Source organism: Salvelinus fontinalis, unplaced genomic scaffold (assembly GCF_029448725.1).
Source record: "Salvelinus fontinalis isolate EN_2023a unplaced genomic scaffold, ASM2944872v1 scaffold_0541, whole genome shotgun sequence".
Lineage (NCBI taxonomy): Eukaryota > Metazoa > Chordata > Actinopteri > Salmoniformes > Salmonidae > Salvelinus > Salvelinus fontinalis.
Window position 1 is genome coordinate 40,470 of NW_026600750.1, and position 20,000 is coordinate 60,469.

General features: G+C 45.0%; 2 protein-coding genes across 2 annotated transcripts in view; both read left to right on the forward strand.

Annotated features, from left to right (window-relative positions):
• The first annotated feature begins 3,927 nt into the window (after positions 1-3,927).
• LOC129846445 (ORC ubiquitin ligase 1-like) lies at positions 3,928-16,337 on the forward strand. Its single transcript, XM_055914378.1, has 6 exons — positions 3,928-4,083; positions 4,559-4,694; positions 5,268-5,359; positions 11,660-11,881; positions 12,417-12,505; positions 13,709-16,337. Exons 1-6 carry the CDS (start codon positions 4,012-4,014, stop codon positions 15,396-15,398), a joined length of 2,301 nt encoding a protein of 766 aa, XP_055770353.1. The 5' UTR covers positions 3,928-4,011; the 3' UTR covers positions 15,399-16,337.
• Positions 16,338-19,990: 3,653 nt separating this feature from the next.
• The window catches only part of pou4f1 (POU class 4 homeobox 1), a 2,907-nt gene continuing 2,897 nt past the window's right edge, over positions 19,991-20,000 (forward strand). Inside the window, exon 1 of the mRNA XM_055914379.1 lies at positions 19,991-20,000. This exon is cut by the window's right edge and continues 444 nt beyond it. The gene's annotated coding sequence lies outside the window, so the exon portion shown is untranslated.

Below are 20,000 nucleotides of genomic sequence, written 5' to 3' on the forward strand. Positions count from 1 at the left end.
AGACACACAGAGGTCTAGATGTGAGTAATGGCATTGAGAGGGGACAACGATGGAGACACACAGAGGTCTAGATGTGAGTAATGGCATTGAGAGAAGGACAACGATGGAGACACACAGAGGTCTAGATGTGAGTAATGGCATTGAGAGGGGACAACGATGGAGACACACAGAGGTCTAGATGTGAGTAATGGCATTGAGAGGGGACAACGATGGAGACACACAGAGGTCTAGATGTGAGTAATGGCATTGAGAGGGGACAACGATGGAGACACACAGAGGTCTAGATGTGAGTAATGGCATTGAGAGGGGACAACGATGGAGACACACAGAGGTCTAGATGTGAGTAATGACATTGAGAGAAGGACAACGATGGAGACACACAGAGGTCTAGATGTGAGTAATGGCATTGAGAGGGGACAACGATGGAGACACACAGAGGTCTAGATGTGAGTAATGGCATTGAGAGGGGACAACGATGGAGACACACAGAGGTCTAGATGTGAGTAATGGCATTGAGAGAAGGACAACGATGGAGACACACAGAGGTCTAGATGTGAGTAATGGCATTGAGAGAAGGACAACGATGGAGACACACAGAGGTCTAGATGTGAGTAATGGCATTGAGAGAAGGACAACGATGGAGACACACAGAGGTCTAGATGTGAGTAATGGCATTGAGAGAAGGACAACGATGGAGACACACAGAGGTCTAGATGTGAGTAATGGCATTGAGAGGGGACAACGATGGACACACAGAGGTCTAGATGTGAGTAATGGCATTGAGACAAGGACAACGATGGAGACACAGAGGTCTAGATGTGAGTAATGGCATTGAGAGGGGACAACGATGGACACACAGAGGTCTAGATGTGAGTAATGGCATTGAGACAAGGACAACGATGGAGACACACAGAGGTCTAGATGTGAGTAATGGCATTGAGAGGGGACAACGATGGAGACACACAGAGGTCTAGATGTGAGTAATGGCATTGAGAGGGGACAACGATGGAGACACAGAGGTCTAGATGTGAGTAATGGCATTGAGAGAAGGACAACGATGGAGACACACAGAGGTCTAGATATGAGTAATGGCATTGAGAGGGGACAACGATGGACACACAGAGGTCTAGATGTGAGTAATGGCATTGAGAGGGGACAACGATGGAGACATACAGAGGTCTAGATGTGAGTAATGGCATTGAGAGGGGACAACGATGGAGACACACAGAGGTCTAGATGTGAGTAATGGCATTGAGAGAAGGACAACGATGGAGACACACAGAGGTCTAAATGTGAGTAATGGCATTGAGAGGGGACAACGATGGAGACACACAGAGGTCTAGATGTGAGTAATGGCATTGAGAGAAGGACAACGATGGAGACACACAGAGGTCTAGATGTGAGTAATGGCATTGAGAGGAGGACAACGACGGAGACACAGAGGTCTAGATGTGAGTAATGGCATTGAGAGGGGACAACGATGGAGACACACAGAGGTCTAGATGTGAGTAATGGCATTGAGAGAAGGACAACGATGGAGACACACAGAGGTCTAGATGTGAGTAATGGCATTGAGAGAAGGACAACGATGGAGACACACAGAGGTCTAGATGTGAGTAATGGCATTGAGAGAAGGACAACGATGGAGACACACAGAGGTCTAGATGTGAGTAATGGCATTGAGAGGGGACAACGATGGAGACACACAGAGGTCTAGATGTGAGTAATGGCATTGAGAGAAGGACAACGATGGAGACACACAGAGGTCTAGATGTGAGTAATGGCATTGAGAGGGGACAACGATGGAGACACAGAGGTCTAGATGTGAGTAATGGCATTGAGAGGGGACAACGATGGAGACACACAGAGGTCTAGATGTGAGTAATGGCATTGAGAGAAGGACAACGATGGAGACACAGAGGTCTAGATGTGAGTAATGGCATTGAGAGAAGGACAACGATGGAGACACACAGAGGTCTAGATATGAGTAATGGCATTGAGAGGGGACAACGATGGAGACACAGAGGTCTAGATGTGAGTAATGGCATTGAGAGAAGGACAACGATGGAGACACACAGAGGTCTAGATGTGAGTAATGACATTGAGAGGAGGACAACGATGGAGACACACAGAGGTCTAGATGTGAGTTATGGCAATGAGAGAAGGACAACGATGGAGACACACAGAGGTCTAGATGTGAGTAATGGCATGGAGAGGGGACAACGATGGAGACACAGAGGTCTAGATGTGAGTAATGGCATGGAGAGAAGGACAACGAGGGAGACACAGAGGTCTAGATGTGAGTAATGGCATGGAGAGAAGGACAACGATGGAGACACACAGAGGTCTAGATGTGAGTAATGGCATTGAGAGAAGGACAACGATGGAGACACACAGAGGTCTAGATGTGAGTAACGGCATTGAGAGGGGACAACGATGGAGACACACAGCCATTGCATAGAGATATACTAGACTAACCACTGCATAGAGATATACTAGACTAACCACTGCATAGAGATATACTAGACTAACCACTGCATAGAGATATACTAGACTAACCACTGCATAGAGATATACTAGACTAACCACTGCATAGAGATATACTAGACTAACCACTGCATAGAGATATACTAGACTAACCACTGCATAGAGATATACTAGACTAACCACTGCATAGAGATATACTAGACTAACCACTGCATAGAGATATACTAGACTAACCACTGCATAGAGATATACTAGACTAACCACTGCATAGAGATATACTAGACCAGGGGTGTCAAACTCATTCCACGGAGGGCCTAGTGTCTGCAGGTTTTTGGTTTTTCCTTTCAATAAAGCCCTAGACAACCAGGTGTGGGGAGTTCCTAACTAATTAGTGATGTTAATTCATCAATCAAGTACAAGGGAGGAGCGAAAACCCGCAGACACTCGGCCCTCCGTGGAATGAGTTTGACACCTGTGTACTAGACTAACCATTGTATTGTTGATTTGATTTGATCAGAGGTTCTTCCTCTAATGTCTATGGAGGTCCATTGTCTGAACATCTGATCTGAAATGGATCCTTCAGTTCTGTTTATGTATCAAGGTTAACACTGTCTGGTGTTCTGCAATCTGAAAAACATGACGGATATGTTGTTGCATTTGGCATACCGTACAGACCAGGGGTATTGAACTCTGACCCTACGAGGTCCAGAGTCTGCTTCTCTTCTCGTTGATCGTTAATATGACCCACCTGGTGTCCCAGGTCTAAATCAGTCCCTGATTAGAGGGGAATCACCCACCTGGTGTCCCAGGTCTAAATCAGTCCCTGATTATTATTATTTTTTATTATTTTTATTTTACCGTTATTTTACCAGGTAAGTTGACTGAGAACACGTTCTCATTTGCAGCAACGACCTGGGGAATAGTTACAGGGGAGAGGAGGGGGATGAATGAGCCAATTGTAAACTGGGGATTATTAGAGGGGAATCACCCACCTAGTGTCCCAGGTCTAAATCAGGCCATGATTAGAGGGGAATCACCCACCTGGAGTCACAGGTCTAAATCAGGCCCTGGTTAGAGGGGAACAATGTAAAAAAAAAACGCAGTGGAACTGGTTTCAAGGTCCAGAGTTCAGTTTGAGGGGTATAGACTGCAATTTCTGGGGAGTTGGATTTGAGAGAAGTTTTACCTGATTTTTTGGACTGTAGAGTCGAAATATATATATTTTATTTTTATAATTCTGTTCTTTTGTTAAAAATACATTTTAAAAAGTTGAAAATGTTAATGAAAAACCAATATCCCCATGTCTGTCCTGTCTGAGGTTGAAAGGCACAGGTTTTCTTCCAGGTGCTGTCTATGGTCCTGCTGTCTATGTCGTTTGGCTGTCTTTGAAACGCAAAGCAGAGCAGCGATGCATTTTCTACCATTTGGCTTTCCGTAGTCATGTGGTTCTGAAGGCGGTGCTTTTTTTGTCGGAGGAGGGTTTTTTGTTGTTGTAGTTTCTCGCCGAAACTCTTGAACAAAACAATGGCAAACAACTTTCAAAACGTGACTCTTTCTCTAACTTTACCCATATCATGCCAGATCTGCCTTGGAAAGGTAATTCAGTTTATATTTTGTTGGGTATTCCGTTTTGGAACAACGTGTTTAGCAAATGCAACCATTTACGTAGACAGAAATGCTAGCTAAGCTAGTTAGCTGTTGATTAGCCAACTTCGATAACGTTAGCTTCCTTGCCTAGTAAATATTCGTTTAGCAAGTGATGTACATTTTGAACCTTGTAACGATTAGCTACTCATATTTGCCTGTGAATGGCTAGTTAGCTACACATTTGTTGACTAATTACATCGACCAATTCTTGTTTGCGGCTGCAGATCATGTCATGTGTTGTTAGCTTAGTTAGCTAGCATCTTGGTGCAATTTAGTAGGAAGGCTTTGCAATGACAAATATTAGCTATAGTTGAACTATTCTTGATTCGTCTCTCAATAGCGCAGTGCCTACAATGCACGGATAGTTGTATTGCAATCGATCATTAAAATAACGATTCTTTCTTTCTAACATTGCTATCTGCAGGTCCGCCATCCCGTCATCTGTGCCAATAACCACGTGTTCTGTTCTTGCTGCATGGACATTTGGTTGAAGAAGGCTAGTCAATGTCCTTCATGCCGAGTTCCCATCAACTCAGAGAACCCGTGCAGAGAAATTATAGGTACGAGTAATGGCCTAACAGCTACTGCAAAATATGTCAACCGGGTTATCTCTGCATAATATGTCAACCAGGTTATCTCTGCATAATATGTCAACCAGGTTATCTCTGCATAATATGTCAACCAGGTTATCTCTGTATAATATGTCAACCGGGTTATCTCTGCATAATATGTCAACCAGGTTATCTCTGCATAATATGTCAACCGGGTTATCTCTGCATAATATATCAACCGGGTTATCTCTGCATAATATGTCAACCAGGTTATCTCTGCATAATATGTCAACATGGTTATCTCTGTATAATATGTCAACATGGTTATCTCTGCATAATATGTCAACATGGTTATCTCTGCATAATATGAAACAGAAGAGAAAGCCCCCTCTCAAGGTTTCTTCCTTCTAGGGAGGTTTTCCCCTGTTGCTGTATACTCACTGTTTGGGGTCTAGATTAGGCTGGGAACCTGTAAAGCACTTTGTGGCAACTGTTGTTGTTACAGTAGCTAAAGGTGGCAGAGTTACAATTCTTTGTTCGTGAATTGATTACCTACGGTGGTCCTTTTTTATGTTCTTTTAGGAGGGACAAATGAGAGCGAGTCCAACGAGAGCTATTCTGTGAAGAAACACCTCCGAAAGACCAGGGGAGAGCTTCTGTTGAGGGAATATGAAGTAAGTTAAATATACTGCACGTTTATACTGTCGTCTGTTTAATACTGTCGTCTGTTTAATACTGTCGTCTGTCTGTACTGTCGTCTGTTATACTGTCGTCTGTTATACTGCCGTCTGTTATACTGCCGTCTGTTATACTGTCGTCTGTTATACTGTCGTCTGTTATACTGTCGTCTGTTATACTGTCGTCTGTTATACTGTCGTCTGTTATACTGTCGTCTGTTATACTGTCGTCTGTTATACTGTCGTCTGTTATACTGTCGTCTGTTGTACTGTCGTCTGTTGTACTGTCGTCTGTTTATACTGTCGTCTGTTGTACTGTTGCCTGTTGTACTGTCGCCTGTTATCCTGTCGCCTGTTATCCTGTCGTCTGTTATACTGTCGTCTGTTATACTGTCGTCTGTTATCCTGTCGTCTGTTATCCTGTCGTCTGTTATCCTGTCGTCTGTTATACTGTCGTCTGTCTGTTATACTGTCGTCTGTCTGTTATACTGTCGTCTGTCTGTTATACTGTCGTCTGTTATACTGTCGTCTGTTATACTGCCGTCTGTCTGTTATACTGTCGTCTGTCTGTTATACTGTCGTCTGTTATACTGTCGTCTGTTATACTGTCGCCTGTTATACTGTCGCCTGTTATACTGCCGTCTGTTATACTGCCGTCTGTTATACTGCCGTCTGTTATACTGTCGCCTGTTATACTGTCGTCTGTTGTACTGTCGTCTGTTATACTGCCGTCTGTTATACTGTCGTCTGTTATACTGCCGTCTGTTATACTGTCGTCTGTTATACTGTCGTCTGTTATACTGCCGTCTGTCTGTTATACTGCCGTCTGTCTGTTATACTGTCGTCTGTTATACTGCCGTCTGTTATACTGTCGTCTGTTATACTGTCGCCTGTTATACTGTCGTCTGTTATACTGTTATACTGTCGCCTGTTATACTGTCGCCTGTTATACTGTCGTCTGTTATACTGTTATACTGTCGCCTGTTATACTGTCGCCTGTTATACTGTCGTCTGTTATACTGTCGCCTGTTATACTGTCGCCTGTTATACTGTCGTCTGTTATACTGTCGTCTGTTATACTGTCGCCTGTTATACTGTCGCCTGTTATACTGACGTCTGTTGTACTGTCGCCTGTTGTACTGTCGTCTGTTGTTCTGTTGTACTGTCGTCTGTTGTACTGTCGCCTGTTATACTGTCGCCTGTCTGTTATACTGTCGCCTGTTATACTGTCGCCTGTCTGTTATACTGTCGCCTGTTGTACTGTCGCCTGTTATACTGTCGCCTGTCTGTTATACTGTCGTCTGTTATACTGTTGTACTGTCGTCTGTTGTACTGTCGCCTGTTATACTGTCGCCTGTCTGTTATACTGTCGCCTGTTATACTGTCGCCTGTCTGTTATACTGTCGTACTGTCGTCTGTTGTACTGTCGCCTGTTATACTGTCGCCTGTCTGTTATACTGTCGCCTGTTATACTGTCGCCTGTCTGTTATACTGTCGCCTGTTGTACTGTCGTCTGTTGTACTGTCGTCTGTTGTACTGTCGCCTGTCTGTTATACTGTCGCCTGTTGTACTGTCGCCTGTTGTACTGTCGTCTGTTATACTGTCGCCTGTTATACTGTCGTCTGTTGTACTGTCGCCTGTTATACTGTCGCCTGTCTGTTATACTGTCGCCTGTTGTACTGTCGTCTGTTGTACTGTCGTCTGTTGTACTGTCGCCTGTCTGTTATACTGTCGCCTGTTGTACTGTCGCCTGTTGTACTGTCGTCTGTTATACTGTCGCCTGTTATACTGTCGCCTGTTATACTGTCGCCTGTTATACTGTCGCCTGTTGTACTGTCGCCTGTTATACTGTCGCCTGTTATACTGTCGCCTGTTATACTGTCGCCTGTTATACTGTCGTCTGTTGTACTGTCGCCTGTTATACTGTCGCCTGTCTGTTATACTGTCGCCTGTCTGTTATACTGTCGCCTGTTATACTGTCGTCTGTTATACTGTCGCCTGTTATACTGTCGCCTGTTGTACTGTCGTCTGTTATACTGTCGCCTGTTATACTGTCGCCTGTTATACTGTCGTCTGTTGTACTGTCGCCTGTTGTACTGTCGCCTGTCTGTTATACTGTCGCCTGTTATACTGTCGCCTGTCTGTTATACTGTCGCCTGTCTGTTATACTGTCGCCTGTCTGTTATACTGTCGCCTGTTGTACTGTCGCCTGTCTGTACTGTCGCCTGTTATACTGTCGTCTGTTGTACTGTCGCCTGTTATACTGTCGCCTGTTATACTGTCGTCTGTTGTACTGTCGCCTGTTATACTGTCGCCTGTTATACTGTCGCCTGTTATACTGTCGTCTGTTGTACTGTCGTCTGTTGTACTGTCGCCTGTTATACTGTCGTCTGTTATACTGTCGTCTGTTATACTGTCGTCTGTTATACTGTCGCCTGTTGTACTGTCGCCTGTTGTACTGTCGTCTGTTGTACTGTCGCCTGTTATACTGTCGCCTGTCTGTTATACTGTCGCCTGTTATACTGTCGCCTGTCTGTTATACTGTCGCCTGTCTGTTATACTGTCTCCTGTTGTACTGTCGCCTGTTGTACTGTCGCCTGTTGTACTGTCGCCTGTTATACTGTCGCCTGTTGTACTGTCGTCTGTTATACTGTCGCCTGTTATACTGTCGCCTGTCTGTTATACTGTCGTCTGTTGTACTGTCGCCTGTTATACTGTCGCCTGTCTGTTATACTGTCGCCTGTTATACTGTCGTCTGTTATACTGTCGCCTGTTATACTGTCGCCTGTTGTACTGTCGCCTGTTGTACTGTCGCCTGTTGTACTGTCGCCTGTTATACTGTCGTCTGTTATACTGTTATACTGTCGCCTGTTATACTGTCGCCTGTTATACTGTCGTCTGTTATACTGTCGTCTGTTATACTGTCGCCTGTTATACTGTTATACTGTCGTCTGTTATACTGTCGCCTGTTATACTGTCGCCTGTTGTACTGTCGCCTGTTATACTGTCGCCTGTTATACTGTCGCCTGTTATACTGTCGTCTGTTATACTGTTATACTGTCGTCTGTTATACTGCCGTCTGTTATACTGTCGTCTGTTGTACTGTCGCCTGTTATACTGTCGTCTGTTATACTGTCGTCTGTTATACTGTCGTCTGTTTATACTGTCGTCTGTTATACTGTCGTCTGTTATACTGTCGTCTGTTATACTGTCGTCTGTTATACTGTCGTCTGTCTCCTTTACCTGTTATCCTGTCGTCTGTCTCCTTTACCTGTTATCCTGTCGTCTGTCTGTTTGTACTGTCGTCTGTTATACTGTCGTCTGTTATCCTGTCGTCTGTCTCCTTTACCTGTTATCCTGTCGTCTGTCTCCTTTACCTGTTATCCTGTCGCCTGACTCCTTTACCTGTTATCCTGTCGTCTGTCTGTTTGTACTGTCGTCTGTCTCCTTTACCTGTTATCCTGTCGCCTGTCTCCTTTACCTGTTATCCTGTCGTCTGTTATCCTGTCGTCTGTCTCCTTTACCTGTTATCCTGTCGCCTGTCTCCTTTACCTGTTATCCTGTCGTCTGTCTCCTTTACCTGTTATCCTGTCGTCTGTCTCCTTTACCTGTTATCCTGTCGTCTGTCTCCTTTACCTGTTATCCTGTCGTCTGTCTCCGTTACCTGTTATCCTGTCGTCTGTCTCCTTTACCTGTTATCCTGTCGCCTGACTCCTTTACCTGTTATCCTGTCGTCTGTCTGTTTGTACTGTCGTCTGTCTCCTTTACCTGTTATCCTGTCGCCTGTCTCCTTTACCTGTTATCCTGTCGTCTGTTATCCTGTCGTCTGTCTCCTTTACCTGTTATCCTGTCGCCTGTCTCCTTTACCTGTTATCCTGTCGTCTGCCTCCTTTACCTGTTATCCTGTCGTCTGTCTCCTTTACCTGTTATCCTGTCGTCTGTCTCCTTTACCTGTTATCCTGTCGTCTGTCTCCGTTACCTGTTATCCTGTCGTCTGTCTCCTTTACCTGTTATCCTGTCGTCTGTCTCCTTTACCTGTTATCCTGTCGTCTGTCTCCTTTACCTGTTATCCTGTCGTCTGTCTCCGTTACCTGTTATCCTGTCGTCTGTCTCCGTTACCTGTTATCCTGTCGTCTGTCTCCTTTACCTGTTATCCTGTCGTCTGTCTCCTTTACCTGTTATCCTGTCGTCTGTCTCCTTTACCTGTTATCCTGTCGTCTGTCTCCTTTACCTGTTATCCTGTCGTCTGTCTCCTTTACCTGTTATCCTGTCGTCTGTCTCCTTTACCTGTTATCCTGTCGTCTGTCTCCTTTACCTGTTATCCTGTCGTCTGTCTCCTTTACCTGTTTCCCCTTCTAGCAGTTTGGCGTTCGTAAAGTCTTCAGACCCCTTGACTTTTTCCACATTTTGTTACGTTACAGCCTCATTCTAAAATGGTTTAAATTCATGTTTCCCTCATCAATCTACATATAATACCCCATAATGACAAAGCGAAAACAGTTTTTTTGAGAAATGTTTGCAAATTTATCAACAAAAAAATAACCTTATTTACATAAGTTTTCAGACCCTATGAGACTCAACATTGGGCTCATGTTTATCCTGTTTCCATTGATGATCCTTGAGATGTTTCTACAACTTGATTGGAGTCCACCTGTGTGTAAATTCAATAAGATTGGACATGATTTGGAAAAGCACACACCTGTCTATATAAGGTCCCACAGTTGACAGTACATGTCAGAGCAAATACCAAGCCATGAGGTTGAAGGAATTGTCCGTAGAGCTCCGAGACAGGATTGTGTCCAGGGGAAGGGTACATCTGGGGAAGGGTACCGAGCACTGCTCATCACCTGGCCAATACCATCCCTACGGTGAAGCATGGTGGTGGCAGCATCATGCTGTGGGGATGTTTTTCAGCGGCAGGGAGACTAGTCAGGATCGAGGGAAAGATGAACGGGACAAAGTACAGAGAGGTCCTTGATGAAAACCTGCTCAGGACCTCAGACTGGGGCGAAGGTTCACCTTCCAACAGGACAACGACCCTAAGCACACAGCAAAGACAATGCAGGAGTGGCTTCGGGACAAGTCTCTAAATGTCCTTGAGTGGCCCAGCCGGAGCCCAGCTGTTGTTTTTTAATACATTTACAAACATTTCTAAAAACTTTGTTTTGTCGTTATGGGATATTGTGATGTCATTATGGGGTATTGTGATGTCAGTATGGGGTATTGTGATGTCAGTATGGGGTATTGTGTGTAGATTGATGGGGAAATATAACAATTTAATACATTTTAGAATAAGGCTGTAACGTAACAAGATGTGGAGAAAGGCAAGGGGCCAAAATACTTTCTGGTAAGCACCTTGTAGCCTACATCAGGGTTTCTCTTTTTGGGGCTGGGGCCCCCTTTTGTGATAAAACATTCATCTGGGGCCCCCTTTTGTGATAGAACATTCATCTGGGGCCCCCTTTTAAACTCAAGTGAGATAAAAATTAGCATACAAGGAGTTTTACTATGACTTTGGCTGTGCATGACCGGACAAACCAAAGCTCGAGCCCTGATTCGTCCGTTAACATTTTAATGGCTCACCTCTTGGCAATGGAGAGAATTTTCTAGCTAATTTCCTGCAATTCAACACATTTTGCCATTACACTTATTCCACTTATACTTTGGACAAAATTAATTTAAAAAATAATAATATTTAAACAAATTCTAAATAATTCAGCGGCCCCCAGTTTGAGAACCCCTAGCCTACATCAGAGATCCTCTTATTACATCAGAGATCCTCTTATTACATCAGAGATCCTCTCATTACATCAGAGATCCTCTTATTACATCAGAGATCCTCTCATTACATCAGAGATCCTCTCGTTACATCAGAGATCCTCTCGTTACATCAGAGATCCTCTCGTTACATCACAGAGATCCTCTCGTTACATCACAGAGATCCTCTCGTTACATCAGAGAGAGATCCTCTCGTTACATCAGAGAGAGATCCTCTCGTTACATCAGAGAGAGATCCTCTCGTTACATCAGAGAGAGATCCTCTCGTTACATCAGAGAGAGATCCTCTCGTTACATCAGAGAGAGATCCTCTCGTTACATCAGAGAGAGATCCTCTCGTTACATCAGAGAGAGATCCTCTCGTTACATCAGAGAGAGATCCTCTCGTTACATCAGAGAGAGATCCTCTCGTTACATCAGAGAGAGATCCTCTCGTTACATCAGAGAGAGATCCTCTGAATCACTATGACTTCTATATGTAATTCTATGGTGGGACATCTTGTCTTTTTTATCATTCAGGATGAAATGGAAGGTCTCCTCAAAGAGAACGAAGAGCTGAGGAACAAGAACCGGAGCCTGGAGTCCCAGCTGAAGATGGTACTAGATCCCTGTACTATAGCAGCCAGCCGGAGAGAAGACCGGGATCTGGAGCCCGGTGTTGCGGAAGAGTGGAGGAACAAGCTGAGAGCCGCTACAGATGGCTACAGCCGGATCAAACTGGACGTGGAGAAACTGAAAGAGGTATTAACGAATACGATCCGTCGACGGAGGAAGCTAACCTAACTCGTTACGATGAATCCTTTTTATAGTCCTTTTATGTTCCTTGTACGCGGTGCGCACTGCGCCAAAAACAACAGAAACCATAATTGGAATGTTTCTTTTGTGTGTCAATTCAATCAACGTAATTGGGGTCGTTAAAAGTGTCAATTAGACACAGGAAGTAACAGTTTTGTCACTGTGGTATCATCAGATCAATGTCACATACACACATTCAAAAGATGACAATACACAAAGTAACTGACAAATAATGTCTGAAATTTGTGCAGTTCCAGAATGTAATAGAATATAAATACACACTGCTCTAAAAAAATAAAGGGAACACTTAAACAACACAATGTAACTCCCAAGTCAATCACACTTCTGTGAAATCATTCAGCTCTAGGATGTGTTATTTTAGTGTTCCCTTTATTTATTTTTTGGAGCAGTGTATATGCAGTTCCAGAATGTAATGGAATATATTTATATGAAATAAGGAAGTTGTGTTCCTCTGCTCAAGGCTAACAAGACGTTGCGGTGTCAGACTATTGACCTGGTTCAGGAGAACGTGAGGTTGAGAGCCGAGGTTTCCAGTAGATCTCCTCAGAAGTACGTACTCGTCTTTTATGTTATTCTGTTGTGTGTATTATGGAATGTTCCGGAGTGGTTTCAACTGGGATGGTAATGGACGACTGGGTGGAATGTTCTGGAGTGGTTTCAACTGGGACGGTAATGGACGACTGGGTAGAATGTTCTGGGATGGTAATGGACGACTGGGTGGAATGTTCCGGAGTGGTTTCAACTGGGGTGGTAATGGACGACTGGGTGGAATGTTCCGGAGTGGTTTCAACTGGGGTGGTAATGGACGACTGGGTAGAATGTTCCGGAGTGGTTTCAACTGGGGTGGTAATGGACGACTGGGTAGAATGTTCTGGAGTGGTTTCAACTGGGGTGGTAATGGACGACTGGGTGGAATGTTCTGGTGTGGTTTCAACTGGGATGGTAATGGACGACTGGGTAGAATGTTCTGGAGTGGTTTCAACTGGGATGGTAATGGACGACTGGGTAGAATGTTCTGGAGTGGTTTCAACTGGGATGGTAATGGACGACTGGGGGGAATGTTCTGGAGTGGTTTCAACTGGGATGGTAATGGACGACTGGGGGGAATGTTCTGGAGTGGTTTCAACTGGGGTGGTAATGGACGACTGGGTAGAATGTTCTGGAGTGGTTTCAACTGGGACGGTAATGGACGACTGGGTAGAATGTTCTGGAGTGGTTTCAACTGGGGTGGTAATGGACGACTGGGGGGAATGTTCTGGAGTGGTTTCAACTGGGACGGTAATGGACGACTGGGTGGAATGTTCTGGTAAAAAAAAAAGCGATGACTAATCAACTTATTTTTATTCAGGTTCTCAAAATAAATTGTTTTTTGGTCAAGAGGTTAAAATATTTGATCCGGAATCCATTTTGTATGCGTCTCTCTACGGATACAGGTTCTACGTATTTCTGACTGTTTATCAGTGGTGAGATGAACTAATATCCATCCTGGAATCACATTGATGTGATCAACTATTTGCGCTCCCTGCACTGTGCCTCCCCTTTGGTGTTCTTCATGGTAACATTCTGTACCTCAGGACCTCTTTTGAAAATAAGTGTTTCAACTAATACGTTCCAGCGTTAGTATCTGGGGTTAAATGCACATATCGTTTTGATTTATATGTGTTGTTTTTACCCCTCGCCAAAAAAATATATCTTTATATGCTCTCAAATTCAATTCTAACTCTCATCTTTCTGCTGTGATCCACCCCTCAGGTTTGGCCGGTACACGGTAGCAGCGTTGGAAGCCAAGATTCATCAGTACGAAAGAGATGTGGACCACCTGAAGAAAGCTCTGGAACGCAGCGACCAGTACATAGAAGAACTGGAGGCCCGGGGGGGAGCGGAGGGGCTCCCGAGAAACCACAGAGAAGCACCCCAGGGCCACACCGATGCCCGTCCAGAGAGCACCTCCTCTGGGGAGGGTGAAGCCGGGACCAGGGTCCACTATCAGAGGATCGGTGGCATGACGAGGAGTCTGAGTGACATGGAGAAGGCCTCCATCTGCGCCAGTCTGGAGGGAGAATCCAAGACGTTGTCCGCTCACCACAACTACCTCCTGGCAACGTCTAACGCCATGGAGCTCAACGCCGCCGGCTCCGAGACGTTCCGGGACCACCGGAGAGGTTTCGGCGTGACGCTCGCTGGACACAAAGACTCTATAGAAACCGATAGTATTGACGCCATCGTTCCCTCTGACCTCTTCCTGTTCTCCACTCCCTCCTCTGCCTTCCGCTGCCTCAGTCTGAAGAGTCCCAGTGTTGGTGAAGACAAGAAGAAGCTTGGTTATAAGGCTGTGACTCATCTAAGGAGACTCAGTTTTGAGGACAGTATAACATCCAGCAGTAGCAGTAGTGCCTCCACTGTAGCAACTAAACGGTCCAGTCTCACTACTCGGTTATCCAACAGTTTGTCTTCCAGTAACGTAGCCGAGTCGGGACTCTCCGTCGCCACCGAGCCGTTCTGGGCTGCAGCCTGGCAGAGCCACAAGGCTTCTGATATAACCTTCGTGACCTCCGTGACATCACCCAATCACAATGGAGAGGAGGAGGAGCAGCAGCTCGACACGTCTTCGGGGTCGGGGCACAGCGAGAGAAACCAAACCGCGGGAGGAGCCACCACGTCCCACAATCTGACGGAGGACGAGACGGACCCCATGTCCAGCGAAGCGTCCATGGACGCTGCCTACCTGGATAAGATCTCTGAGCTGGACTCTATGATGCTGGAGGGGCCCGAGAGCTGCAGCTCGGCGGGGTCTCACCTGTCCTCAGGATCACACCTGTCCCTGGCTTCCTCCCTGACTTCTGCCGACACACCGGACTTGACCCTTGACCTCAGACTGGATGTGACCCTGGTACCTGAGGTGGAGGGCTGCTCTGAACTCTTCCTGGATCCTGACTCTGAGCAAGAGCGACGTGGACAGACCGAGGCTGAGGGTTTCGACTTGGCGTGCAGGATAAAGGGAACCTCTTCCACTCCAGTGACAGTGTCCGAGACTCTTCAGGCAGCTTCTCTCGCGCCCGTATCCACGACGACGGGAACCGGGTCTGGATCCTCCTCTGGGAGAGGCGCTGGAAGCGGCGACCACAGTCTTCTAGACTCTACGGGGCCCGCTAGAGAACAGGGACGCCTCTCTGACCCCTCTCAGACTGACGAACTGTCCTTCGACCTGCTGTTTGACCCCTTAACAGAGGCCCAGACAGCACCGGGAAGGGCGTCGGCCTGGCAGGCCTCAGCCAACCACCACGAGGACCATGACATCTCTTCTGGCTGCTGCTCGGCAGATAGACCTGGAGGAGACGCTGTGAGAGAGAAGAGCACGGTGACTCCTAGTCAGGCGACCAAACGGAAGTCTCACAGTCCTTTTAACGGCGGCAGTCCTTCCAAACATTCTAAGTTTATGTGATTTGTGACGGAGTTAACATGGCCCCCCCCCCTGCGCCCACGTCACTGTAGACTAGCCCGGGCGCCAGTCTGTTTCTGATCTCTAGCCAGCTCTTTATGGAACTGTGTGATGCGATGCCCTGGCAGAATCTGGGCCCCAGGCTCGCTTCTTTACTGTGTGTCATGTTATTCTCTATATAGTGCACTACTTTAGACCGGAGTCCTATGGGGCTCTGGTCAACAGTAGTTCATTATGTGAGGAATATACGGGTACCATTTGGCATAATGATTGCAGTCTTGTGCTAACTAATGCTAACTGCTTCTTTCAAAACTGTTGCTAATGCTAACCGCTTCTTTCAAACTGTTGCTAATGCTAACCGCTTCATTCAAACTGTTGCTAATGCTAACGGCTTCTTTCAAACTGTTGCTAATGCTAACCGCTTCTTTCAAACTGTTGCTAATGCTAACTGCTTCATTCAAACTGTTGCTAATGCTAACTGCTTCTTTCAAACTGTTAATGCTAACGGCTTCATTCAAACTGTTGCTAATGCTAACTGCTTCTTTCAAACTGTTAATGCTAACGGCTTCATTCAAACTGTTGTTAATGCTAACGGCTTCATTCAAACTGTTGTTAATGCTAACGGCTTCATTCAAACTGTTGCTAATGCTAACTGCTTCATTCAAACTGTTGCAAATGCTAACGGCTTCTTTCAAACTGTCGCTAATGCTAACCGCTTCATTCAAACTGTCGCTAATGCTAACCGCTTCATTCAAACTGTTGCTAATGCTAATCGCTTCATTCAAACTGTTGCTAATGCGTATGTGTGTAATGGCATCAAATTATTCCTGAAAATAAAACCTGTTATTTTCAGTAAATTTTGTGGAATTTGTAAACCAATTATTGCAACAAACAAAACTTAATTTGATCGTGTAATAAAAAAAATACTCACTGCTTTGATAATGAGTGTCACCAATGTACACTTTACACACTGTTGGAACTATCCATGTTATCTAGCTATACTACCGTTCAAAAGTTTGGGGTCTCTTTGAAATTTCCTTTTATCTTGTCCATTAATTAAAAGAACATCAAATTGATCCGAAATAGTGTAGACATTGTTAATGTTGTAAATGACTATTGTAGCTGGAAACGTTAGATTTTTGTATAGAATATCTAGAGGCCCATTATCAGCAACCATCCCTCCTGTGTTCCAATGGTATGTTGTGTTTGCTAATCCAAGTTGATCAGTTTAAAAGTCTAATTGATCATTAGAAAACCATTTTGCAATTATGTTAGCACAGCTGAAAACTGTTGTTCTGATTTAAAGAAGCAATAAAACTGGCCTTCTTTAGACTGGTTGAGTATCTGGAGCATCAGCATTTGTGGGTTCGATTACTGATTTAGAATGGCCAGAAACAACAAACTTTCTTCTGAAACTCGTCAGTCTATTCTTGTTCTGAGAAATTAAGGCTATTCCATGTGAGAAATTGCCAAGAAACTGAAGATCTCGTACAACGCTGTGTACTACTACCTTCACAGAACAGCGCAAACTGCCTCTAACCAGAATAGAAAGAGGAGTGGGAGGCCCTGGTGCACAACTGAGCAAGAGGACAAGTACATTAGAATGTCTAGTTTGAGAAACAGACGCCTCACAAGTCCTCAACTGGCAGCTTCATGAAATGGTACCCCGCAAAACACCAGTCTCAACGTCGACAGTGAAGAGGCGACTCCGGGATGCTGGCCTTCTAGGCAGAGTTCCTCTCTCCAGTCGCCTCTTCACTGTTGACGTTATCTAGCTAATGCTCATCATATCCCACGTATCCCCTGAAGCTCATCCTGTCTGTCTGTATCCCCTGAAGCTCATCCTGTCTGTCTGTATCCCCTGAAGCTCATCCTGTCTGTCTGTATCCCCTGAAGCTCATCCTGTCTGTCTGTATCCCCTAAAGCTCATTCTGTCTGTATCCCCTAAAGCTCATTCTGTCTGTCTGTATCCCCTAAAGCTCATCCTGTCTGTCTGTATCCCCTAAAGCTCATCCTGTCTGTACCCCCTGAAACTCATCCTGTCTGTCTGTATCCCCTAAAACTCATCCTGTCTGTCTGTCCCCTAAAGCTCATCCTGTCTGTCTGTATCCCCTGACGCCCATCCTGTCTGTCTGTCTGTATCCCCTGAAGCTCATCCTGTCTGTATCCCCTGAAACTAACTGTAAATTCACAGTAACAGACCAGAACACATCACTCCTACAAAGACCTCCCACCCCCCCTGAGCCCCCCGTAGCTTCCGAGTGTGGCGCCACACCCCTTTATTTATTATGCAAATCTTACGGTTTTCGTGTAGATTCCTCATTGCCTACCTCTAATCTCGGCATGAACATTTTATTGGGCTCAACCGTTTCTGTAAGTCGTTTGAATAAAATGAAGTGTTAATTCATTGTGGATTCATTTAATTTGGTAACGACTGTGTACAAGGTTACGGTGGGGATATTAAATCAATTTGTTTAGTGCTCATCTGGCGGGTGGTAATGATAAAGGTTGAGGGAGGAGGAGGGGGAGTATCATGGCGTCTAGGGGTTAATATGAGCGAACGGGATAACACGTATAGGCCAGTGTACCGATGGTATTACATCCGGAAATTAACTGCTCATACGATGCGTCCGAAAAGCCACCCTTATCCCTATATAGTGTATGTCAGACCAGGGCACCGTGGGCACAGTGTTGGCCGGAAGTAGGGAGACATTTTACATGTACTAATTCTCGTGTGGTCATTCATTGTTTTGGATTTAGACATTCGATGTGCTGCGACAAAACACGTTAATTATGGTAACTTCTGAAGTTCAGAGCTGGTCATAAAATAAAAAATGTAATTTGATTTCCTCTATTTCGCTTGAATGCTGAGAACATATTTAGTTTGGAATAAAATCTTTGGCTAAAGATATGAATTTAGATTAAGTCATATGAATTTGACGCATCAGTATTCATTTTTGGCTATAATTAAACTGGCTGCACTGTTCACGCACCAATAATTTGCTATTGAAATATTTAGGCGATTTCGCCCGGTGAAGGCAGAGGGCAGACAGACCCCCCCCCCCCCTCCCCCCTCTCTCTCTTTCTCTGCATTTAGGAGAGTTGCAATCCCGAGGGCGACGCTCAATATTACTCCGATTCCGTGTTGTATTGTTTGATAATCACCTTGCTCTAATGACTTCCCCTTCTGCTCATATCAATTCAATGTTTCAATAAGTTAAGTGACTGTCGTGGTCTACTTTCAAATACAAAAAAATCTTGATTCAGGGCCGTTTGGACAAAATACTTCAACACTTCATGAAATAATTGATGTGCGTAATGACTAGACTACAGGCCTATGATATCATTTCCGGTCTCGCACCATTTTATTGTCATCATCACCGTTTTATTCCAATGTTTTTCCTTTTTAAGAAATATTTTTTAAAGGAATCAAAATAGAATGCATTGTTTTAAGGGATTTACGTACGTCAGTAGGCTATGACTTGGAATAGCCTTTGTTGAATTTATTTTTTAAATAATGTCTGTGAAGCACTAGCGGTTATGGGCAGGGGGGGCCAGTGCCCCTGTGACAACAATTTTGGACCCCTTGTGCCCCCCCCTAAATGTGGAGTATGAAATAATTTTTACATAGCAAAAAATGTGTTTATCGTTCTTTTTTTTTTTTACATCCGTTATTAGACAGTGGCAACGCGTACATCAGGTCCAAAATGTCAGATGACAGATTAAGCAATTTAGGTGTATTAAGTCAAGGAGGGAAAAGGCTTTGAGTCTAGATGAATTTGCTGATCTTTTTGCACAAAACCCCCCCACAAGAACCGGAGAATACAGTTGATGTGACTTGATACTGAATATGTAAATGCAAATTAAAAGTATAATGGAAATGTAAATAAATTGGTGAATGATTACGGTCTTTCGCCTGCTAATGCAGTGAAGAAAACAATATGACAACAATAACGTCACATGTAACTGGCCCCTCTAACAGTACAACTTGCCCCCCCTCTAACAGTACAACTTGCCCCCCCTCTAACAGTACAACTGGCCCCCCATCTAACAGTACAACTGGGCCCCTCTAACAGTACAACTGGCCCCTCTAACAGTACAACTGGCCCCTCTAACAGTACAACTGGCCCCTCTAACAGTACAACTGGCCCCTCTAACAGTACAACTGGGCCCCCCTCTAACAGTACAACTGGCCCCCCCTCTAACAGTACAACTGCCCCCCCCTCTAACAGTACAACTGGCCCCCCCTCTAACAGTACAACTGGCCCCTCTAACAGTACAACCCCCCCCCCCCCCCCCCCCCAGTTGAAATGGTCTTGAACCGCCACTGCTGTGAAGCAAATTAAATCAGTTGTCTGCCAAAAAGTTGACAGTGAATATTGCAACAAAAAAAAAACGGATGTGAATTCCTATGAACGAAAGCATAAATAACCAAATATCAGGCATTCAAATTGAACAAAACATCCAAGCTCGAGCTACAGGTGTTCGTACCCCGTGCGTGTCCGTCTCGTGGCTGGAGGCTGAGAGCTCTGAATAAAACGCACGCGCCGCGCCGGTCTCTTCTCCTCTCCAGTTAACCACTAACTGCTTGAAACTGTTCGCTTG

What these genes read in the sequence shown, in the direction of transcription:
- LOC129846445 (XM_055914378.1), top strand. Translation starts at nt 4,012, where the DNA reads ATGGCAAACAACTTTCAAAACGTGACTCTTTCTCTAACTTTACCCATA. An exon ending in TTCTGTTGAGGGAATATGAA is followed by an intron (nt 5,360 to 11,659) that starts GTAAGTTAAATA and finishes TTTATCATTCAG; the next exon opens with GATGAAATGGAAGGTCTCCT. An exon ending in TCCAGTAGATCTCCTCAGAA is followed by an intron (nt 12,506 to 13,708) that starts GTACGTACTCGT and finishes TCCACCCCTCAG; the next exon opens with GTTTGGCCGGTACACGGTAG.